Below are 23,793 nucleotides of genomic sequence, written 5' to 3' on the forward strand. Positions count from 1 at the left end.
ATAACTTTATTCCCTAAATTAGAAAGCCTCAACAATATTTGTCTTTATCTTTCAAAAAAAAAGGAACAAAAATAAATATATTCATTTCTACAAAATTCAAAATTTGATAAAAACGAAAAAAAAAGGAATTCCAAATCTGCCAGTCACATGAATACATTTTTGCACCACTTCGTACCACTAAATCATTGTTTTACCGGATCTTTGAACTGACATTTATTTGACACATATTTGAACGCTCATGCACAATAAAAATTATCGCTCAAAAGCTATGTTTCCAAATTATTGCTTCACCAGATCAGCCAAGGAGCCCGGCTATGAGGTAGTTAAGCGATGTTATATGCCCAAGGAATCGCATCTTCATCTTCATTATCAGAATCATCGAAATGGCCGAATTAATAATCCCACTGCTGACTCGTCGATATCATCAGCACTGCGTGATCTGAATAGCAAACGTGTGAAACGTTTACGTAAACCGAAAAAATCAAATAGTACTCGCAGAATAGATAATGAATCAGGATCTTGTAAAATTCCGCCGCCATCGCGAAGTGTTGAATTTCGTTTCCCTCCAGTTGTGTGTGAGGTGCCTGACAAGGAAGAAGCGGCAAATCGTCAAGGAGGTGATGCCTTAGCATCAACATCAGATGGACCGAGAGAATCGGGAGGAGCCCATGAATCGGGTGATCGAAACAAAGGCATAGAGAAGGAATATGAACATCAAGAAAATGTTACAGAGGTTCCTTATCATGATCCAAATCGCGATTTACAAGAATCTTGTGCCGATTTCTTTAGCATTATACACGATAATGTCTTAGAAGCAGTCCAAGGTGCCGTTCAGGGCATGATTGCCAAATGTTTTGAGAATACCGTTGCCCACATAGCACATCTTTCAGCGGAATTGTCGCAGCAAAAGTTGCTGCTTAATAAACTTCATCGTGAGGTTACAGGGCGTAAGTTAAAGACCGTAATTAAATTATAACCAAAATCAGATATTTCTCTTCCTTTTTCTTAGAACTAGCTGAACAGAATGAGACAAATTTGAATCAATTTAAATTTCTTACCCAAATGCTTATCGATAATCAAACCATTCACTATCGGGCTTTCAACCAACAGTGTCGCAACGAGGAAAGAGATCGTCTGAAAGATAGAGATAAGGATCGACGGAGCACATCATCCAGTACTGACCATCAAAGTAGATCTATTGGTGGTGATTCATTCAAATGCAAAGTCCAGCAGCAACACAAACTTTGGCAACAGCAACAGCCCAACGTCTATTATAGACAAGTCTGTCAGAAATGTACTGATCAAGATACAAACCAAAAATTACAATCAAGACGACAGTGCGCCAAATCGACAACTGTCAAACGGCTAGCAAAAGGTGTCGCTACTGTCAGTATGCCAGATTTAGCGAGAACGCCATCGACTTGGGCAACATCTAGAAAGATACATACACCAATTGACGCGGGAGGAAGCCCGCAAAGGCAACCCAGTAGGCATCGCTTCTTCACATCTCCCCGATCATCTTCGGTACGCCGGCAACCATCATTTGCCAAAGGAGATCCGCATTTGCCGCCAACCCAACGGCCCCAGCGCAGTGTCTCGAAAGTAAAACGAAAAGTATCACAACAATTAAAGGCGGGACCTAGTCTGGAAGATGTGCGTTTAAAAGGTCACATTAATGTTCCTAGAAAGTAAGACAGTCAGTTGTGTGGCATGGCAGCGATCAGCATGGCCATGATTCACAACTGACAGTTTTAAAAATTATTTTCACCAAACTAAATGTGACTTATGTAGTATGTACATACATATATAAATTTTAAAATTTATTGTTGCTTATTATAAGATTTTATACATATCAAAAGTAAAAATACCAATACCAATGAGTTGTACTTAGTTTTAAATAGGAAAGTAGATAGAAGAAACAGATAGAATGGATGGTAAAAAAGAAGAGAAGTATAATTGGTAGAAATATTTAAAAAATAAGTCTGTTCATCAAAAGGTTAATGTATGTGTCCATCTAATAATTAAATCGATAAATTTTTAGGTAGACAAGTGTGGGATTGGTTAGTCAAAGATCTATTGTTAATATAGACAGTTGTTGAGTTAAATAGTTAGTATATAATATAGATAAATATATAGATATAAAAATAGTTAGTTCAAAAGAAAGGTAAATATATAAATAGTTAGTTAGATTAATTAATAGAAAGACAGAAATCAAAACAAAATAGATAAACAGATATAGAGTTCAATCCAGTTATAGATAGATACTTTATCAGACTCCTAAAGCTCAATCCAATTATAGATAGATACTTTATCAGACTCCTAAACACTTTTTATTGCCTCTGTGTTGCGGTTGCTATCTTACACTATAGGTAAGCAATGTGATCGCATCTTATTTTAATCAGAAGCCTCAACAACCAAAGACTTTGGTTCTTTTTTAAGCTCGATACTATCATAGTATTTATTTCTACGCAAATAACGTTGAACGATTGGAGCCAACAGTTCCTCATCTACAGCCGCAACATCCTGTCGCCCAAAAATTAAAGTTGCCAAGTTCGAGAAGATTATAGCGAGTAGTGCTCCAGATAATGTATATAACAAGAAGGACATATGATATACCGAAGAACCACTGTGTGGTTCGCTGTTAAATAAAGTATAACAAAGTAAATTACCCATTCTCATTCTCTTTCTCGAGTAACTTACTATTCAGCAGTAGAGTTAAGATAACGATTCATATCGAATTCATATTCGCATTGCTCAACGGAAACTGGCAGTTTGGTATGACGGAACGAGCCACTTACATTGGCTATTTGGGCATTGACCGCTATCCAAGCCATAGTGGAAAATGACAGAATACTTCCCAGAAAGACGCTCTGTTAATTATGAAAAGAACCCTAGTGTGATTCATTATGATCGTAAATTGAATTTTTAATTCTTACCTTTTCGGTAACCCAAGGCATCAGCATGCCTACGGCAAAGATACCCAACATCGGTCCATATAAACTTGATTGAAGAGTAGCTGACAATTGGAGCACCATGCCCAATTTCTCCACTACATAAACCATGAATATGGAACTAGTACCAAATATAACCACAACCAAACGCATCGTCATAGCCACATGACGCTCTGTCATTGCCTTGCCCAGGCGAGGTTTGACGAAATCCTCCAAAATAACAGCCGCCAAAGAGTTCAGCAATGTGGACAGAGAACTAAGGGCAGCACTGAATACAGCAGATACAAAGAGACCCGGTAGTCCAGGAATAACACCCAAAACTCGCATCACCAAAAGAGGCACCAACTGATCACGACGTCCAGCCAACTGAAAAATATACCCACATGTATTAATTGTCTTTAAGGGAACAATTTTTAGTTTAACTTACACCAGTGGACATGGGATCACAATCGTAGTAGGTGGCATAGCAGACCAAGCCAACATAGACACAACCAGCATAGAGCAGGGTTATTCCGATTGTAAAGATAAATAGTGTTTGCTTCACATGCTTAATCGATGGCAGCGACATGAAACGCTGTATTATCGTCTGATTGATTGAAGTGCTTTGCAATTTAAAGAACGTGCCACCTAGAAAGACCGATAGCACACTCATGCGTACAGTGGGATCCAGAGACCATCTGAAGAAATGAGTTAATTAATATTAAAACTGATAAATATCCAAATGTATATTGTTTTCTACTTACTCTGGCGCATTGATACGACCACCATCAAGATTACGCTGCCAGACTACACCGAAACCGCCCAAATCGATTGTGCCCTTTATCATGATTGCAATCAGAGATCCATACATTATCACACTTTGCACAACATCCGTATAGACGACACCCTTGAGACCACCCACACAGGTGTAGAAAGTGCAAATAATGATGACAATAGGTGTAATTGTGTGTATATCAACGCCGCTGACTTGATTGAAGCTCAACGCTGGCACATAAACAGCAATGGGAAGCCATATAATCTGTAAAGAAAATACAATATATTTTAGTATGCAACTTTTACGAATTATTTTTGAGAACTTACCGCTTTCAGGACAAATAATGAGGCACCGAACAAACGCATGCGTCTGCTGAAACGTCTCTCAAAATACTGAAAGAATGAGTGCGATAAGTACAAATAAATATAACAAATTCGAGTAGTTTAATTAACAGACCCAGTTGTGAGCGTTTACAGGTTAGCTAAAAGAACAAGAGGTTAAATGGTTTAGTTTTTGAGGTTAAAGATTTGACAGAAAACAAATTAAAGTAAAACCAAAGGGTTGCGTATTTCAGTAAATTATATATATTTCTGAATATCAATTTAACTTATGCATCTAGTTTTGGTTGTGTTGTGGACTCATGAAGTTCCAATTTAGTTTTCTCATCTTTCAACTCAGGATCATCACTGGCGACGCCTTTATAGTCACCATACCAGAATTTATGAAGAACTGGTGAAACCAACTCTTTATCGACTAGACGAACATCCTGTTTGCCAAAAAATAAAGTGGCCACCAAAGAGCCCAGTAGAGTGCCCACCGAACCAATGGCCGTGTACCATAAAAATGATATTTCATGTATACCACGACTATGTTCCTCAGTCGGTGTACTATTGCGAAAGGGAAGAAAAGAGGAAAATAATCATAATTAATAGATTTGCCATATAAAACATGATATTTGGAGCAATAACATACTCCACTGTAGTAGTATTCCAATTGTGTGGCAACTCAAAATCATAAGAGCACTCTTCCACCGAAACGGGTTTGGTGGGAAATACCATTTGTCCGGTAAACATGGCGATTTGAGCTCGTACCACGACGTAGGCTGTGAAGCTAGTACCCACGGATATGCCTGTCAGTAAGCTCTGCAAGAATAATGGGAGAAGGGGAGGCATGTTTAGCTATTATTGAAACCTACTGCAACCAACCTAGTCAAACCTTCGTGTTGATAAATGGCAATAACATGCCAACAGAAAAAGCTCCCAATAGAGGGCCACAAGTGATGGCTGCCACAGTTGAGGACAACTGCATAACCATGCCCAATTTCTCGATAATGGGCACACTCGCCATGGATATAAGTCCAAATATAACAACAACGGCTCGTAGTACAAAAGCAGTTTGACCTTCTGTTAATGGTTTACTTCGGTATGGCTCCACAAAGTCCTTAAGAACAACCGCTGATAGTGCGTTGAGAGCCGTAGAGAGGGAACTTAAAGCTGCACTGAATACACCGGCCACAAATAGACCAACCATGCCAGGAAACATGCCAATACTTTTCATCACATAAAGAGGTATCACCTGATCCTTGGCTCTGGCCAACTTTAAAGAAAAAACGTATCCAATTATCATCAATTATCATATGCATTAGTTGTTTCATATGGCCACTTACCCCTGTGGTAATGGGATCGCAATGATAGAATTCAGCAAATGCCAACAATCCTATATACATGCACATCAATAAGACGAGTATAAAACCAGTGAAGGATAATATTAATGTTTTCTTGACAGCCTGATAATTGGGTAAGGTAAGATAACGTTGAACAATCGATTGATTTATGCAATTCGCTTGTAACTTGAAGAAGGCACCGCCTATAAGGATGGCAAAAACACCCATACGCACTGTGGGATCGAAGGTCATACTGAACAAAATAGCCTAGTTAGTCGACTGATCTTTGAGATTAGGTAATGTCTCTACTTACTCTGGACCCACCAGGCGATCGTATTGACGATTACGCTCCAGAACCACACTTAAACCTCCCAGATCCCAGGTTCCCTTAACAATAACAAAGGCCATAGAACCAACCATTACGAATCCTTGTATAACATCTGTCCAGACAACTCCCTTAATGCCACCCTGCGTAGGCAAATGACCAAATTCAATTTATGGACTTCTAATTCAATTAGTTAACTTACTATGCTGGTATAGGCAATGCATATAAGGCTAGTTATTGGTACTATCTTGTGTACACTTATACCAGAAACTGCATATGGAATATTAAGAAGATATAAAAAAATATATAAAACATTTTTTTATATTAACTCACCTTGATTTAATGTCAGAGCAGGCACATATATGCAAATGGGTTGCCAAAGTATCTAAGTGAAGTATGAAAATGGTTTTAATGGAATATTCAAAAGTTTCTATAGGCATACTTACATTCATCACGACAAAAAGGCAAGAACCAAAAATGCGTATACGTCTATCAAATCTTCTTTCAAAATACTGCCCCGAAAATAAAGAGAATGAAAACAGAATCCTAAGTTTCACAGGGATTACATGGCATATTTACAAGATGAGTTAGGATGAGAGACGGAACAAAGACAAAAACCACAAAATAAAAGGCAAGTGACAGTTGAGCAGAAAAAGTTTATTTTACACAATTAGTTAGTTAAATTATTTAATTAATTAGAAGATTGTTTTAGCTGATGATCTTTAGTTTTAAATAGATCCTGCATTTTAATTGATTTATATTCTTGAATGTTTGGTAAAAACCTACGCATGCAGGGGGTAATTAGGGCAGGATCAATCTTTGTGAGATCTTCCCAACCGAAAACTAAGCTAGATAACAAAGCAATTAATATACATATTATGCCACCGAAACCAGTATACCAGAAAAATGATAAATGATAGAGATTACGTTCCTCAGAAGGGCTAAAAAGAAAGATCGGTTAGAGAAAAAGCAAAACCTATAATTTAATCCTATATAATTTTAATCTGATACTCACCTGTACTCGTGCAGTGCCTGCCAGACAGTGACATTGTCATAGGTATAATCACAACCCTCAACCGACACAGGCATTTTAGCATAACGTATCTCGCCATTCATTTGAGCCAACTGAGAGTTGATGCAAATCCAAGCTAGAGCTACAAATGATACAGTGCTACCCACAATAACACTCTGAAACAAATAAACAATTAAATAAGAGACTGCAAACATTTTTCCTCAGCTTTACCTTGCCCTTGACCCAAGGTAGAGCCACACCCATGGTATAAATGCCCAAGAGTGGACCCATTGATACAGCCGATGTAGTTGTAGCCAATTGCACAACCAAACCCAATTTGGCAACCATGTTTACCATACCCATGCAACCTATACCACATATCACCACAATGGCACGAAGTAGAAATGCTGTTTGGCGCTCCGTTAGAGGCTTCTGCAAAGCAGGACGCACCATATCCTGGGTAATCACACAGGCCAACGAATTGAGGCCCGTGGAAAGAGAGCTTAGAGCGGCACTAAATACACCAGCCACAAAGAGACCCGGCAGACCAGGCCATGCACCCAAAGTACGCATCATTAAAAGTGATGGTAACTGATCACTGGCCTTGGCCAACTAAACAAGTAACCATATTATTTATATAAAGACTAGGTGAAGGTATGAGTCGAGCATTACCTTAGTGCTGATCGGATCACAATCGTGATAAACTGCATAGGTCACCAGGCCCATATAACAGCAGCAGCTTAAGAGAAACATCAATAAAATGGTAAACACAAACATGCAACGTTTGGCATGCTCATAGCTGGGTAATGAGAGGAAACGTTGAATCGAAACCTGATTCACATCGGACGATTGAATTTTATGCAAAGTGCCGCCCACTATTACCGACAGCATTGATAGACGCACTGTGGGATCCCATGTCCATCTGGGGTAAATCAGATTAGGAATTTAGGCAAAGGTTTTTGATTAATTTGATTTCTCCTACTCTGGTGAATTTAGACGTCCACTTGCTTCATTGCGTTGCAACACTACATTCAGTCCACCCACATCGTAGGTACCCTTGATGCAAACCACCAAAATCGAACCGTACATCACGAAACTCTGTATGACATCAGTCCAAATGACCGCCTTCAGTCCGCCCTAGCAACAAAATGGCAAATCTTTGATTAAGTTTAACACTTCAGCTACAAAATGTAATTATGTCCTACCACACAAGTGTAGAATGTGCAGATAATGCAGACAATAGGTGTAATTATATGGATGCCAGTACCGGTTACTGAAAGCAAACCAAATAGATTTCGCATGGAAATTGTTAACCATAAACCAAAGGCTCTAACTCACCCTGACTATAGGTAATAGCTGCTACATACAAGCCCACTGGTAGCCAAAGCATCTGTGAAATACAAGTACAGATAAATTGAAATGTCCTAAGCACATCTCAACACATCTAGTTGAAATAAATCATCAACAGGAATACTCACTGTGCCAACAATAAACAAGGTAGCTCCAAATTTACGTACGCTGGGGCCATAACGCATTTGGAAATACTAAATTAAATTATAAATCTGGTTAGGTGTTATGCTGGTTCCGTTTCCGAAATCAAAAGTAAATAAAGTGATTAGTTTTACATGTATACAAATTTTGGTAGAGATTAATAACGAATTGGTTAAACAAACAAAAATAATAATAATCCCATTTAGTAAAATTAACAATTATTTTATTAGCTTAAGTTAGACAATTCTTTACGATTTTTCAGCATAAATCTCAGCGTTTCTTAAAGTATTCTCTTCCAATTGAACGCTAGCATATTTGCTCAAATTATTCCTTCTTATGATGGGTGACAGCAGCTCCTCGTTGACATCTTCAATGTCATTTCGACCAAAGAGAAAGCCAAACAAATGGGCAGAAATAATGCCGACACAGGCTCCAGTGAAGCTATACAGCATGAACGATATACTATAGATCTGCTGGGCAAAGCTACGAGAGCTGGTTTTTGTGAAAGATATAGTTATCGTGCTAATAACGAAATTTTTAAATTAAAACTCACGCAGGTTGTTCAGGTTGAGGAATCGTGGCATTAGCCAGAGTCAATTGAGAACGATCAAACTCATAATCGCAGCCTTCAATGCTTACAGGTTTACTCTCATAGTGAATCTCTCCGGAATCAAGGGCGACCTGGGCTGATAATATTAGCCAGGACATAAATATTATGGCACAAATTGTTCCAGCGAGGGCGCACTAAATATGAACAAAAATTTGCAAACTTGTTTAGCAGCACATACTAAGTCTAAAAGCAGCACTATTGAATGAACTAACTTTTGAGTTTATACGTGGGAACAGCAGTCCCATCGAAAATAGACCCAACAGTGGACCCTGAGCAACCGAACCCAAGGACATGGACAGTTGCATTACATGAGTTCCCATGCGTTCGACCACAAAGACCAATGCCACACATATCGAACCGATAATGACTGTACAAAGGCGCATCGTAATGGCCGTTTGATGTTCACTCAATGGGGTTTTTCTCAATGGTTTAATGTAATCCTCCAAAAAGACCGCCGCCATGGAATTCAAGCCCGTTGAAAGTGAGCTGAGAGCAGCACTAAAAACACCAGCCACAAACATGCCAGGAATTCCAGGGAATTCATTTAACAGTTCAATCACAAGCAATGGCACCAATTGATCCTTGGCTAAAACCAGCTGTAAAAATTATCACATTTGAAAAAAAAAAACCAATTGAGTGTTACAATAAGGCCACCTTTGTTGTCAATGGATCACAATCATAGTAGGCGGCATAAAGAAGCAGTCCATTGTAAAAGCAAATTGCATTTAAAACCGTCAAACCAACAATAAAGATCACTGTGGCATGCTTCATTTGTTTGAGGCCAGGCAGTGAGAGATACCGTTGCGTAATAATCTGATTGCATCCCAAATTGAAGATATTATGCCCCACATTGCCAAGCAGCAAGGCAAACATAGACATTCGCACTGTTGGATCAAACGTAAACCTATTAAAGATAGAAGTTTGGGAATTAGTTAAAATCTTGTGCATATGCTGGAAATAGAGACGATAAACTCAAGATCAAAAGACTTTTTCTCTAACTTATAAGTTTTAGCAAGCATCGTTTCATTTCCAATATACATATATGTACATATGTACAACATAAAACCGATCACCTACTCTGGCCATTCGATACGTCCGCTATTAAAATTTCTCTCTATAACCGCACCAAGACCCCCAACGTGAATGGTACCCTTTATGATGACAAATATAATTGCTCCCACCATAATTACTGTTTGAATGACATCTGTCCATACGACTGCCTTAAGGCCACCAACTGTTGTGTAGAATATACAGATGGTGCATACAATTGGTGTAATCACATGCACATTGATGCCAGTCACTGGAAAAAGGAATCCAACTGAAGATATCTGTATGAACGAAACTAGACGGTAACCTACCTTGATTGAAGGCCAATGCCGGCACATAGATAACTATAGGCAGCCAGATTAGCTAGAGAAAAGATCAATTTGTTCATTACAATGTTACATTTCAGTTAATTGGAGTTGCAAAATTGTATTTAACTTACTGTGGTTATGGTGAACAATATGGATGCCAGTAGTCGAGTCGATTTGTTAAAGCGCATCTCAAAGTACTGCAAATATTTAGGTTTGTTTTTTTTTTTGCTTGGTGTTTGGTTCCTCGACATTTTGGTTTTGCACAATAAATGTAACCCACTCACATACATACAGGCACACAAGAGTGTGTATGGATGTATGCGTGTGAGTCTGACTACGTCGCGCATACATAATCGAAAATATTACTCATACGCCATGTAGCTCTTATAAACTAGAATTTCCGTATGCCAAACCAGGACAATTGGCATTGTTGTTCATGCTCAGGGAGCAAACTTATTGTATCTGCGTGTATCTGGCATTGTCTCTCTCTATATATGTATGTATATTACAAACAAAGCCCTTGGTATGGACAAGAACACAACAACAAAAAATAACAGAAAACAGAAGTCTAACCCATTCCTTTCCCCCTCTTTTTTTTTCTCTTTCCCATTTCTGGGTTTTGTTTTCTTGTTTTGTTCTTTTTTTTGGATCCCTGCTTTAAACTTAACATGCTAAAGAAAAAATTCTTAGTATTTGTTATTATGCAGCATGCAAACACATAAAATTAATGAATATTCGTTTCTCTGAAATCAGACAACGTTCAGCTTACCTCGTAGGTTGAAGTCAATTGCAGGTTGCAGAATACTGGCAGGAAAATGTACCAAGAGATGGCTCCTGAGAATGCCAATGTAATCAAAATGAAGGCATATTGTGTGCCATAGACATAAATTTCGGTCGATGTGCCCAAGAGTGAGATGCCCGACACGAAGCTTAAAGAAAATAAATGGAAGGAGGAAAATTAAATAATTAGACAAGCTCAAAAAGTTTTAGCCAAAATAGGACTAATTACAGCATAATTGATCAAGATTTATGTTTACTTTGCGTCAAGTTTCATTGCGAGGTGGACCAACAATATCAATGACTTTAACTAAGTTTTGGAAATTTTTAATTAAAATTGGTTTTATAGACAAAGCAAAAAAAAACAAACAATTTAAGGTAAATTTAATAAACAAAAAATGTGTCCATCACACTGAAAGATAACGAGAGATAAAGTAAGCAGAAGAAAGTTTGCCAATCTTTTACCTTATGCATTAAATAATCTGATTTTGATGATTAATGTCCATAACAATCATCATTTCAATTTGGCCACAAAGAAGAACAGAAAATGCCATTAAAAGTTGATAACAAGCGACACTAAAGTATGCAGACATTCACACAGCAGGAGCAGGACACATTTAAAAATTGAAAGGAAAAAAAAATAACGAAAGCAAACCAAACCAAAACGAAGGCTAAAGCGAAAAAAAAAAATGAAACCCAAAATCTCATGAAAAGGAATTTTCATAAAAATGATGGCATGTAATTGTCATTCAAAGCACGTTGTCTGAATTTGTTGCAAAAAGCAAACGACAAACCAAATAGAATAGAATTCGTCCATAACAATAAAAGGTTCGCGTTGAAAACAATTGAAGAGAAGGCAAATGACCAGCAAACCAAGTCCCACGACCTATCATTAAAATCTAAGACAAAAGGCCGCACCCGAATTCGAACTAAATTCATACATACATACAAAAAAAAATAGAAAAGGTGTTTGACCAAAAACGTGTCCAATACAATAAACTCGGCATCTCTTTCTCTCTCAATATGAGTTATCTTTCCTCTTTATTTTTTTTTTGTCGAACTGCTCAAGGTCATGTGAGCCAAAACAAAAACAGCAACAACAAGGGAAAAAAAAAAAGGAACGAAGCAAAAGTAATTTGGCAAATTATTTGAGTTTGCGGCTGCCGTAAGTTTAAATAACTTCAATCTCCTTTTAGGGCTTAGCCTAAGCAAAGCAGCTAACTTATATTTATACACTGTTGCCCCAAAGCATATAGAAAAGTTGTCCAACCTAAAAAGCCAAAGCGTCTTATCAGCATAATAATCATAATAATAATAATCATTATCCAGCATCAAACTTGACCCTGACAATGAATATTGTTAACGCTCTCCTGCATTTGCTTTCGACTGAAAAGTTTAAATAAAATGCGTATTTCTCGCTATTGTTAGCATTGGGCAAACAATTTCCCAGACGCCACAAGGCCCCCCACCCCTTGGACGAAACCCCACATAGCTTGGTTCAGAGCTGTCTGTTTGGATTACGTATACGCACGTTTGGCTGCAGCGGACTGTATAATGATGGAATAAGTGAAATTACTTGAATATTTTGATTGATTTACTTTCAATGTGAGACAGAGACCAAAATAGAGGGATAGAGACACAATACAAGACAGTTGGATTAAACCGAAAATCTATATTTCTTTTTTCTGATTGGGCTTCATAAAACAATATACAAAGAAATCTGACAGCACCACCAAAAAACTTGCTAGTATACATAGATTTTGGCGTTTTTGATAAAAATTTACATAATCGAACAACAAGGATACACATAACTCGGAACATTCGAAAAATATATAACCTGCCTATATGACCAAGAGACACACAACATGTTTAAAGTTTCAACGGTCAACATCAAGTTAGTTTCTATCACAAAACTTGTGAGAAACAAGGATAATGTGAAATCGAATACGGTAGCACCTTTAACACATCGTAAACCATTTAAACTGTTTACAGAATTCTCTTTAATTAACCAAAGTGTGGGTGTTTCCCTTTGTGTTCCACCTTGTGATAAATAGCCCAAAATCGTGTACAATAGAACTTAAATAGCCTTGACCACTGCCTATTAAACCTATTCCTGTCAAGTCCTCTCATACCCCAAGACAATGAGGTAATTAAATAAGCCTCATCGGATATCCTCTTCTGTGTGATAGCCACCAGAAACAAGGAAGAGTGTGGGAAAGCAAACAGGAAGAAGTGAACCACAAAGGCAATTTAACAATTTACATGTAACGTTAACTTACCTAGCCACCAATGACAGAGCGACAGGAAATACTTTCATTTTACGCCCACCCACCAAGTAATCCAAGGCCTCGGACCCGCGTCGCTGTTCCTCGATTCCAGCTGCGCCAGCGCCATCCGTTCCATTGCTGGCCAATTTTGATTTCTTTTTCTTTTGCTTCTTTTCGATAAAACCGAAATAGAAGCCAATAATAGCACAAATGGCCAACATGGCAACGAAAACCATATAATCAACAATGCCAAAATGTTGCAGTGCCTGACTTAAATCTTTCACGCTGAGCTTCTCTTCACTTGCCCCCAAAGTAGATGTTGTAGTTGCTGAAGATGCTGCTGCTGTTGCTGCTGCTGCTGATGATGATGATGATGAAGAATCGGTGGAGGGAAACGCAGTTGTTGACGAGCTCGATGGCAAGGATGTTGAGGATGTTGTACTGCTAATTATGGCCTCAACTGTCTTAACAAACGCCTTGGTCACCAACGTTGGCGTGGTGGGCGTCGTCCTGGCTCCCTCCATTGCCCCAGTTGCTCCGCTTGTGGTTGACATTATTTCTTAGAGCGCAAGTTGCTTTTATGTGTTTATTTTTATTGACTTCCTGCCGTGTTGAGACGGAGCCGATTCTGGTTTCTAGTTATAGTTTTAGCTTCAATGCGTTTAGCATTGATTACTTTAGCATTAGTTTTCACACGCACATACACCGAGCACTTTATTCACAACCTCACACACACACATACACTTAGAAAACAGAATGTTATTTCCGATATTTCCTTCAAGTTTTCGTTGATTGTCCACAAATAGAGATAATTATCTTTGTACTTGAGTTATTGTTAATTAAAAAAATAACTAGAAATTAAAAGCGTTTCCTTTTTTAAATGTAGTCAACTATTCTTGCTTGAATCTAATAAGAAGAAGAGAAAATATTTTAAATAAAAGGAAAAATATAAAAACTTAAATGTAAGTAACATTTAATTTTATATAAACCAAAAAGATTATCAAAAACTAGTTCATTGTAGATTTAACTAATTTTTTTACTTTTCTTTAGATGATTGAAAAATTATTTCATTAATTGTGTAATTTTTTTTTATTGCTGCGCACAAAGGATATTTTTTTTTTACTTTGACCGTTCACGTACAGATCCTTAAGTTCAGGATAATTGACTTATTCGATTCCCGCAATTCGGAAACTAGATGACTGATTAGATCAAGTCACAATGAAACACTGAACTGACTGCGAATCTTCAATGGGCTTTGAGAGTAGATCTTCACTTCGCTTATCAAGCCGAGGCAACAATGATTACCGACAACAACAACAACTACAACATTGTATCAACGACCATGTGTGGACGACCTCATCATAATTCACACAAATCTTGTAATTGTGTGGGTTGAGGCTTTATACTACAGACTAGAAAGCTTTATCACCTAATTTGCCAGGCCGAGCAAGATATATGTTTGTACACACACACACACACACACACTCATGTGTATGCACATATATATGGCATGCGTCGGGCCTGACTGGCATTATATACCCCCATAGTACACACCTCCGACTTTTGGTGTGACTCGGTATTAAATTGTAAATTTTCTGGGTTTCCACTGACGTGTTCAAGTGTCGCCGTGTTTTGTTTTATATTTTTTCTTTTTAGCTGGAATTTTTCCTCTGCCTGACGCCATGGGATTAGAAAATGAATTAACTTGTTTCTACGTCAATCGTATTACATTTGGCTTTAACTAGATAAAAACGAGTGACTACTAGTTCGAGCATATTTCAAATCACACAAACGACAAATGCTTATCTACGGTAAGGTCACCTCATTGAAATTTTCAAGAGATTTCTCTTTGATTTATAATGTCTCTGATCGTATATATACTTACTACAAATATTTACCTCTGACACTCTTAGCCAAAGTCATGGCTGGGCCTTAAATTTCACGGCCATTTTTATGTTAATGCTTATGCTTTAAGTAGGTTTCTAACTTTACTTTGCATAGTTTTCCTAAAATTGTAGCTTCTCCTGTCATATCCATTAGAGTCCGTTTCAAAAATGCCCAGCAATCCCATTAAATGTTAAAATCGCTAGTTCAGGTAGAGGAGAAATCCAATAAAGGCAAGTTAGCTGGAAGAAAAATCTTCGATGACTTATCAACTAACAGTCGAATCTAATAAGCATCAGCAGACAAAAATGTCAATTCTAAATGTATAAAACTACAAACATTTTTAGACATTTTTATTTTCATATAAAGCGGCTACAGATTGCACAATTACCTTGCATCTATCTGGCATTGCTTTCTTCTTTTATTTATTGAGCTTAACTAACCTACTAATGCATATTAATGGCCAGACAAAAGGCAAATGCATTGCATGTGAAGTTATGTCAGATTCTGTGTTGGATAAATCTAATTCCAAGTATTACAAAGTTACACACAATAACCGAGAGCAATTCAATCATAACTAATTGGTTATTGATGATGGCAATCAATACCTGGAAGCCAAAATAATGCCAAAGGATTTGCGGCTGTAATTAGTGGGATTACTTATATATTTTAGTCTCAGTAACAGGCATTCGTTACGTAATGATTTATAGTTTGAGGGAAATTCACTTTACGGGGAAGCCAAAGCAAAAAGGGATCTACCATGGCAAATGAACAATATTTGTAACAATATATATATGTATATATATATTACAACTCTAATAAAATGTTTCACCCATATTATCAACATTATCTCAAGAAGCTAAAATTAGACAATGATAAGAGCAAATTTTACAATTAACAAACGGATTAAATGAAATTTATTGACATAAATTTTCCACAACAAGATGTGACAATGTTGTAAAAAATGCTAAAAAGGATTACACCAAAGCACAACAGCCAAAAATAATTATAATTAAATTTCGTTAACCATAAATCTTTTGGCTAAAAGGTCCAACGCAACCAACCAGCGAAAAAAATAAGTAAAATAATTATTTTGTAAAAGCGAGAAACATTTACACAAAAAGTGTGAAGAAAACAAAATGGGTAGAGCTTATGGCATATGCAAAATAATGGGGCCAAACTCACCAACTTGACCCTTTTGAATTGGTACCAAAGTCTGCCGTTTATATACAAGTAAACATACTATATATTTTTTTTGGTCGTTTTGCTTTGCTTAATTTGTCTGGGTACCGCCTCTAGTTTGACTTTATGATGTGGCGCCAAAAACAATCAACGCCTGTTTAACATTAACTTAAGCCGAGAGGGCAAGAAAAATGCCGAAGGACACCTTGATTTTGGGGCAACACGAGTTTACTATACCCTTTCAAAGAACTATTTTATTATTCTAGGTACATATGTAGATAATTTAATGGGATTTATAAAAATTAAATGTAGGTACTCAAAGTTGTTTATAATTCTTAAAAGATTTCCAACTACAATTAAACGTATTACAATGCACATTGATGTCTTAAACATTTGACTTTTAAATCAAGATAAAGATTCTAAGGGAAAGGATAATTGTATAGTATCGAACTATATTTGTTTAATCCTATAGTAGCTTAATAAGATAATGTAAAGATTCCAGACCTTATACAGCACAAATAGATTAGCTATTCTAGTAATTCTCAACTAGTTGTTACAGTTCCAATTAAAATTCTTATCAAAGTCTTCATATAAGCTGATTCTCTGTGCTGCTTATCATAGGTCATTTAGGTTGAAAACTTATCATATGACTTTAATATTTAATAATATCGTTCAGTTACAAATATATTTATTGCAACGTTTATGTATAAAATAGTTAAACTTTTTAAGGTAGGGTAAAAGAGCGAAAGAAAAATAAAACTCTCTTTCTGACCCTTATTTCATATACTCGTATTTTTATCGTTGCTGCGTCGACTTGAGTTACTCAAAGATTTGTTCTTCATGTTCTTGGTGTTGGTGTTGTTTCGTGTTTATGTTGCTGTAGCTTCAGTTGTTGTTCTTGTTTGATGTTGTTGTTGGTGTTTTTTGCAGTTCTACTTTACTTTGCCATGACTTTAGATGGCACAGTCTTTTTTCTGCACACTTGAGCCAATTTAACGCTTCCGTGTTTTTTCCACTTGCCATGGCTGGGTGAATTTTCCACTTGTTTGTATATTTCGCTAAAACTGAAATAGTGCTTTACTCGGGCAGTTGTAGGTTGCATTGGCTTTTTAGTATTTCTCTCCTATTTCATTCTTTTAATTTTTTCGAATTAATCTACGAACAATTAGAAACATGTATCATGCCAGTTTCACTTCAATTATTTCATTAGTTGTAAGCTTACAAAAGAAATTCACTTTTTCTTCATCGAAAAGAACTATGTATGTGTGTATGTGTGTATGTATGTATATCCACACATGGCACATTGATTACGATTACACGCCTCACAAATTAGGACCAATTAAGTGATTTAAGCAAATGAATTGAATAACATCAAAATCAGGCAGATGCCTTAACAGATTTCATTGGCCTTGAACTTGACTGAAAGCAAATGGCCAAAACGCAAATGTAAATGTAATTTGTTTTTCTTTGCCTCCATCTCTTTACACTAAAGTTGACTTGGGCCGAATCATTTTGTCCATTTACATTTGTTGAGACATACTTACATACATATAGTGAGATGTATGAATTTCTGTAGGTCATCCGCTCACAATCAAAACTTACTCAATTGGAAAAATTATATGTGTTTATGTGTATGCAAGTCCGGACGGACAAAGTAAAACTTTTCACAGCTGCTTTAAAGATATCTCTGACTTTGGTTTTCTCTTTGGAATGTAATGGGCATTAGCTGTCTGATTTAAGATGTTAAATTCTTAAACCTTTAGCTTTAGCTTTTTATGCTTGTTAATTAGGAAAATACATATATAAAAGGCGTTCTTATGTAATAAGAAGCAACCGGTCACATATAATTCCATAACTCGTCGTATTTAGCTTTATAAAATTGAAGTTTGTTTTGGCCAAACAGACTGAAACGTTTACATTAACAATTTCAAACCAAACTTAAATAAATAGTTGATGGTCTTATGGAAAACCATTCGTTTTGTAGACCATTAGTATAGATTGCAAGTAAAATTTAAAGGGGGGATAACAAAATTAAAAACCTAAGTGTATTTAGCGGATGCACTTAAAAACAATAAATATCTTATTAAACCTATAATAAAGTTTATAAAAATAGTCCGCAGCGAAGATTACTTAGCTACGTAAAACGCAGAAGCGAAAAAAAGTGAAAAAGTCTTATCACACTTGGCTAAGTTCCATTTCATATGCTTCCATTATGGCAATAACTGGTTCATTCACAAACTCACGAATTTCCCAATTTAAGGCATAATCTGCATGATCCCACAAAGGATCCTCCATGTGATGCATGAACACATTGGGCATACGTTCTGCTATGGTTTCCACATCTTCCACAGCCGCCATGACATCGTTATCCGAATACCATAGATGCACCGCAGATGTGATCTGTTCGACAGGATAATCTGGTGGCTGTTCAGTGCCATACTTTTTCAAATTCTTGGCTTTACCATAATCAAATTGACGAAAATATCCTGATTGATTTTCTTGCATATAATGTAGAATTTGATTGGTGGAACAACCAGCAGGATGAGTAGCCATTCCCTCAGGCATTGCAGTCTACAAGGAAGCGAATGGTTATAAATGCAAACAAATAATTGAGATATTTTTAAACTCACAATATTCACACGTCCATTGCCATAAAGTGAGTCCATGGCACGCAGACAAACTGGGCGAGCCCATAAATCCGGTTCACAGGTGTTAAAAAACAAGGCCAATAGAAAACCGTTTCCTGGTATAAACTCCTGGGAGCCAAACAAACTGGAGTAGACGTTGTGGTAGCCCAAATACGGCGATAATGTTCGAACCAATCTATTTTCCATATTTTTCATAATGGCAACTGGTGCAAACATATGGGCAGTCCTGATTTTTTCATTATACTCTGGACGCGTGGACATTAAAGCAAAGAAAACCGTAGTGCCTTGAGAATGACCCACATAGTGTATGGACTTTTCCTTCTGTTGCAGACCATTCTCAGTACTGAGGGCATAATCAATCATGGCTGCTATATCATAGTAGGCAATCTCATGCCAACTAAACTTCCAGAAGTCTGGATGTTTTGTTGATCGTGTTGTGTGATTCCGTGAATATGTATTGCCACGTCCATTACCCAGCCAAACATCATAGCCAGCATCGGCCAGCAAATAGGGCAAGGCATCATTGGGTCCAGCCAAAATCCAGGCATCGGAACAGCTCATCAAACCATGTTGTATAAGAACAATGGGTCGAACTTCATTTTGATTTTGGAGCTTATGGGAATAGGGTATACGAAAAACGCCAACTACATAACCGTCTTCCGTGACTATATGATGATGTTCAACCGGATAGCCATGATCGGCTATGCGATCCAGCTAAAACAAAAAGTTTTAATCAATAAAAATAAATAAATTCCTGAAAAACAATCTTACCGTTGAACGTTTACTCCTAAGACTAATTGAAGCCTCGGGATCGGCCACATTATAGAGCTGATAGAAGTCAATTTCTTTCAATGGCCTTTCAATAACTGCAGCATATGTCGCTCCACAAAGGCAGATTAATAAGAGCATTAGCTTCTCCATGGCTGAACGTCTAAAGGCAAACTAAATGTTGAAGAATCAAGTCTTCTGGTTTATAACCCGAAAACCCAAGGGGGTCCTATTTCAAGTACCCTTATAAATTATCAACTGTCAAGATTATCAATAAAATACCACAACAAATCCAAAAAGTTCTTTCATAATCAAACATCTGATCAAAAATTCTTTGCCTGATTGCCACAAAAATTAGAAATCAGAGCCCTTAAAATTAAAAGTACTAATCTTGCCACCGTAACCCAGTCACCTATGTTTGTACTTAATGGCTAATTGATGTTTCCGAAAATATACTCTCGATTACCAAGAACAAAACACTTTACGCCAATAATAATAAAATAAACAACGAAAAAAAAACTAGTCATAAAGAACTTATCGCTAATTTGTGCCACTTGTGTTGGACATTTATTTTTGAATACCCCGCTGATAAATTCTCAAATAGAATTTAAACCCATATCATTTTATGGTCGCGTTTGTTTTTAAGAACCCCTGAGAACTTTAGCAGTAGCAACTTTTTTTGTTTGCGAAAGTTTGAACCTTGTTCATTTGAAAAGTGTCTACTTCTAGGCTTCTATTAAACATCCGTTAATGATTAGATAGGTTTTGGGTTTTTTTTTTTCTACTATGTATTTAATACTTTTAATATTATCTTATATTTATGTATATGTAAAGCGTGAAGCCTTCATCACAGTTAATTTGTGGGATTTTCGTATTCATTCATAATGGCTATAATTGGATCATTAATGTATTTGCGCACCTCCCAGTTCATGGCAAAATCATTGTGATCCCACAGAGGATCATCCATGTGATGCATTACTTTGTTGGGCAATGTCTCGGCCACCCGTAGAACATCTTCGACGGAGGCCATTTCATCATTGTCGGCATACCATAAATGCATGTTACAGGTTATTTTCTCGGTGGGATAATCTGGTGGCACATCTGCGCCATAATATTTCAGATTCTTCTTAGTACCGAAATCGAATTGCCTAAAGTGTCCTGATTGTTGTTCCTGCATGTAGTGTAAAATCTGATCAGTCGAGACACCAGCTGGATGCACCTGAGCATTTAGAGCACTTGCAGTCTGTGAGGAAATGTCAATTAGTTGGATATGCCCAGTTCTTTCATTAGATTAGACTTACCGTATTGTAGCGACTCTCATCACTTCCGTCATAGAGTATTCCATCGCAAAATTGTCCCACAACTGAATTGGGTCGACAAGTATTAAAGAACAAGGCCAATACAAAATCATTGTAGGGTAAAAACTCTTGAGAGCAGAAGAGCTCGGAGTATGTGTTATGGTGTCCCAGATAGGGTGCCAAAGTGCTGACCAGCCAATCTGCCATGTGGTTCATAAAGGTAACTGGAGCCAGCATATGTGCTGTCTTAATCTTATCATTGTACTCCGGACGCATGGACATCAAAGTGAAGAACACTGTAGTACCCTGCGAATGACCCACATAATGTATGGCCTTTTCCTTTTGTTTGAGACCATTCTCAGTGCTCAGGCAATAATCGATTGCGGCGGCTATATCATAATAGCCAATCTCATGCCAACTAAAGCGCCAGAAGGAAGGATGACTCGTAAAGAGAGTCGTATGCTGCCTTGAGTAGGTATTACCGCGTGCATTACCCAACCAAACGTCATAGCCGGCATCGGAGAGCAAGAAAGGCAAAGCGTCGTTTGGTCCTAGATTTGGCCAACCATCCGAACTGGAAAACAGTCCATGCTGTATAAAGGCAATGGGGCGAACCTCATCTTGATTCTGGAGATTATGCGAGTATGGAATACGGAAGAGTCCAATGATATAACCGTCTTCTGTGGTCACTTCATGATACTCCGCCGGATAGCCATGTTCCTCAATGCGATCAACCGTAGTCAGTCTGGAGGCTATATTTAGGCGTCCCTCAGGATTATTGAAGAGCTTGTAGAAATCGATGCCTTCAAAAGGATCTGCCTGATCCTTCTCAAGGGGAGCACTGCGAACTTCCGCCCAAAGGCAGAGTGCCAAAAACCCGGCAAGAAGTATGATCTTACTTTTCAGCATGTTGTCACGGAACTAAAGCGATCAGGCACGACTCCATGCCCTTTAATACCAGCCACTAAGCCACTTAAGCCTGCGGCTTATCTATCGATAAGCGAATCAATTAAATTCGCATAAACTCAAGTGGGAAAAAATCAATTATCAAAAAATTTCAGAATGTATGTACGTAAAAGAAAAGAGAAAAATTAAGCAACCAGTATTGTGTTTTCAAGCAGAAAACTATCAAAGAGAGTTTTTACAATTATTGAAAAACTTCATATCAAGAATAAATATATAATATATATTATTAAAACAAATTAAAGTAAGTCCAACTATTTACACATATGTACAACATAAATACGATTAAATAAATGCCAAGATACATTCTCACTTACGACTTCTGACTTCATACTCCAGCATAATTTCAATTACTGGATCGTTTATGTACTTGCGTACCTCCCAGTTCGAGGCGAAGTCCATGTGATCCCACAACTCATCATCAATGTGATGCATTACTTTGTTGGGTAATGTCTCGGCCACCCGTAGAACATCGTCGACATCGGCCATGTCATCGTTATCCGAATACCATAGATGCATTTCACAAGTGATTTTTTCGGTGGGATAATCGGGCGGGTTCTCAGTTCCATAGACCTTTAGATTCTTCTTTCTGCCAAAATCAAATTGACGGAAGTGTCCCGATTGATGCTCTTGCATATAATGTAGAATCTGATCAGTCGACACGCCGGCCGGGGCAGTACCAGAACTCAATGCGCTGGCAGTCTATAAAGAAAAAATAGTTCGCTTTAAATATTATGGGAGCAATTTTTGAAAAAGACCTACCGAATTGCTACGTCCATTGATATTAAGATTATCAAGATCTGTATCACAATAGCCAGTGACCACCGAATCTGGACGACAGACATTGTAGAGCAAGGCCAGGACAAACTCATTGTATGGCAGAAACTCTTGGGAACAGAACAAACTCGAATAGATGTTATGGAAACCCAAGTATGGCGACAAACTATTGACCATCTGATCTTCCATATTGCCCATAAAGGCCACTGGGGCCAACATGTGAGCCGTCTTGACCTTCTCATTGTACTCTGGACGCATAGACATTAAAGTAAAGAAAACCGTAGTGCCTTGAGAATGACCCACATAGTGGATGGCCTTCTCTGCTTGATTTTGACCATTCTCAGTACTGAGAGAATAGTCTATCATGGCGGCAATATCATAATAGCCAATCTCGTTCCAACTGAAACGCCAGAAATCTGGGTGTTTCAGCGACCGTGTTGTATGGTTCCGGGAATACGTATTGCCGCGGGCATTTCCCAGCCACACATCAAATCCCGCATCGGCCAGTAAAAAGGGCAGAGCATCATCTGGTCCTAGGAACGGCCAGAAGTCAGAGCTTGAAAATAATCCGTGCTGAATGATGGCAATTGGACGAACTTCATTTTGATTCTGTAGATTGTGCGAATACGGTATACGGAACAGTCCCAGTATATAACCGTCCTCAGTGGTCACATAATGATGCTCTGCAGGATAGCCATGTTCTCCCAGGTAATAGGCCTTTTGGTAATTCAAAGATCAATGTAAGTTCTTTACACAATAAATATTTAATTCTCGTAGGTTTACCGTAGTCCTTCTTGAGGGCAAACTCAATTGCGGTTCGGGGTTATTGAAAAGCTTATAGAAATCAATAATCTCCGAAGGAGCACTGTGCGCACCTAAGCAAAGGCACAACCACAATGCGAGTAAGCTGCAAAAAACTCTTCCGTTCAACATATTCCTAATGAAACCGAACAAACTACTACTGCAGTCGAATGTCTTACCACGCCCTTTTAAGACCATCGAGTGGCTAGCTAATCTTCGATAGCGATAAGCGGCATGTCCCCCTATAACGAACCAATTAAATGCACA

The 23,793-nt window shown here is 37.7% G+C and overlaps 5 protein-coding genes across 8 annotated transcripts; 1 reads left to right on the forward strand and 4 right to left on the reverse strand.

The window, feature by feature from the left end:
• The first annotated feature begins 84 nt into the window (after positions 1-84).
• Positions 85-1,880, forward strand: LOC6650811. Its single transcript, XM_023179910.2, has 2 exons — positions 85-947; positions 1,010-1,880. Exons 1-2 carry the CDS (start codon positions 239-241, stop codon positions 1,690-1,692), a joined length of 1,392 nt encoding a protein of 463 aa, XP_023035678.1. The 5' UTR covers positions 85-238; the 3' UTR covers positions 1,693-1,880.
• LOC6650814 (sodium-coupled monocarboxylate transporter 1) lies at positions 1,808-14,055 on the reverse strand. Of its 4 annotated transcripts, none has more exons than XM_023179911.2 (10): positions 13,218-14,055; positions 10,931-11,090; positions 6,140-6,205; positions 6,027-6,078; positions 5,896-5,963; positions 5,682-5,836; positions 5,372-5,621; positions 4,921-5,301; positions 4,678-4,847; positions 4,274-4,592 (listed from the first exon to the last, which is right to left on the reverse strand). In XM_023179911.2, exons 1-10 carry the CDS (start codon positions 13,757-13,759, stop codon positions 4,313-4,315), a joined length of 2,124 nt encoding a protein of 707 aa, XP_023035679.1. In that variant the 5' UTR covers positions 13,760-14,055; the 3' UTR covers positions 4,274-4,312. The 4 variants fall into 4 exon arrangements, with proteins under 4 accessions (XP_023035681.1, XP_023035679.1, XP_023035680.1 ...); XM_023179912.2 differs by lacking the exons at positions 4,274-4,592; positions 4,678-4,847; positions 4,921-5,301; ... (3 more) ...; positions 6,027-6,078; positions 6,140-6,205 and adding exons at positions 6,322-6,634; positions 6,709-6,881; positions 6,937-7,317; ... (3 more) ...; positions 8,044-8,095; positions 8,184-8,249; XM_002073915.4 differs by lacking the exons at positions 4,274-4,592; positions 4,678-4,847; positions 4,921-5,301; ... (3 more) ...; positions 6,027-6,078; positions 6,140-6,205 and adding exons at positions 8,398-8,688; positions 8,750-8,940; positions 9,019-9,402; ... (2 more) ...; positions 10,165-10,216; positions 10,293-10,358 and having other exon boundaries at positions 13,218-14,037.
• Positions 14,056-18,446: 4,391 nt separating this feature from the next.
• LOC6650816 (lipase 3) lies at positions 18,447-19,840 on the reverse strand. Its single transcript, XM_002073916.2, has 3 exons — positions 19,691-19,840; positions 18,902-19,633; positions 18,447-18,842 (listed from the first exon to the last, which is right to left on the reverse strand). Exons 1-3 carry the CDS (start codon positions 19,838-19,840, stop codon positions 18,447-18,449), a joined length of 1,278 nt encoding a protein of 425 aa, XP_002073952.2.
• A 700-nt stretch (positions 19,841-20,540) lies between these two features.
• On the reverse strand, positions 20,541-21,894 carry LOC6650876 (lipase 3). The gene is made up of 2 exons (XM_002073917.1): positions 20,989-21,894; positions 20,541-20,930 (listed from the first exon to the last, which is right to left on the reverse strand). Exons 1-2 carry the CDS (start codon positions 21,892-21,894, stop codon positions 20,541-20,543), a joined length of 1,296 nt encoding a protein of 431 aa, XP_002073953.1.
• Positions 21,895-22,249: 355 nt separating this feature from the next.
• Positions 22,250-23,658, reverse strand: LOC6650877 (lipase 3). The gene is made up of 3 exons (XM_002073918.2): positions 23,509-23,658; positions 22,711-23,442; positions 22,250-22,650 (listed from the first exon to the last, which is right to left on the reverse strand). Exons 1-3 carry the CDS (start codon positions 23,656-23,658, stop codon positions 22,258-22,260), a joined length of 1,275 nt encoding a protein of 424 aa, XP_002073954.1. The 3' UTR covers positions 22,250-22,257.
• Between the last annotated feature and the right edge of the window lie 135 nt (positions 23,659-23,793).

This window comes from Drosophila willistoni, chromosome 3R (genome assembly GCF_018902025.1).
Source record: "Drosophila willistoni isolate 14030-0811.24 chromosome 3R, UCI_dwil_1.1, whole genome shotgun sequence".
NCBI lineage: Eukaryota > Metazoa > Arthropoda > Insecta > Diptera > Drosophilidae > Drosophila > Drosophila willistoni.

Coding starts and splice junctions, on each gene's coding strand:
- LOC6650811 (XM_023179910.2), top strand. CDS start 239: ATGCACAATAAAAATTATCGCTCAAAAGCTATGTTTCCAAATTATTGC. Junction 948..1,009: donor TCATCGTGAGGTTACAGGGC/GTAAGTTAAAGA, acceptor CCTTTTTCTTAG/AACTAGCTGAACAGAATGAG.
- LOC6650816 (XM_002073916.2), bottom strand. CDS start 19,840: ATGGAGAAGCTAATGCTCTTATTAATCTGCCTTTGTGGAGCGACATAT. Junction 19,634..19,690: donor TTAGGAGTAAACGTTCAACG/GTAAGATTGTTT, acceptor TTTTTGTTTTAG/CTGGATCGCATAGCCGATCA. Junction 18,843..18,901: donor GCAATGGACGTGTGAATATT/GTGAGTTTAAAA, acceptor GCTTCCTTGTAG/ACTGCAATGCCTGAGGGAAT.
- LOC6650876 (XM_002073917.1), bottom strand. CDS start 21,894: ATGCTGAAAAGTAAGATCATACTTCTTGCCGGGTTTTTGGCACTCTGC. Junction 20,931..20,988: donor ATGAGAGTCGCTACAATACG/GTAAGTCTAATC, acceptor ATTTCCTCACAG/ACTGCAAGTGCTCTAAATGC.
- LOC6650877 (XM_002073918.2), bottom strand. CDS start 23,658: ATGTTGAACGGAAGAGTTTTTTGCAGCTTACTCGCATTGTGGTTGTGC. Junction 23,443..23,508: donor TGCCCTCAAGAAGGACTACG/GTAAACCTACGA, acceptor AATTACCAAAAG/GCCTATTACCTGGGAGAACA. Junction 22,651..22,710: donor TCAATGGACGTAGCAATTCG/GTAGGTCTTTTT, acceptor TTTTCTTTATAG/ACTGCCAGCGCATTGAGTTC.
- LOC6650814 (XM_023179911.2), bottom strand. CDS start 13,759: ATGTCAACCACAAGCGGAGCAACTGGGGCAATGGAGGGAGCCAGGACG. Junction 11,091..13,217: donor GCTCTGTCATTGGTGGCTAG/GTAAGTTAACGT, acceptor ATTTTCTTTAAG/CTTCGTGTCGGGCATCTCAC. Junction 6,079..6,139: donor GCCTTTTTGTCGTGATGAAT/GTAAGTATGCCT, acceptor TACTTCACTTAG/ATACTTTGGCAACCCATTTG.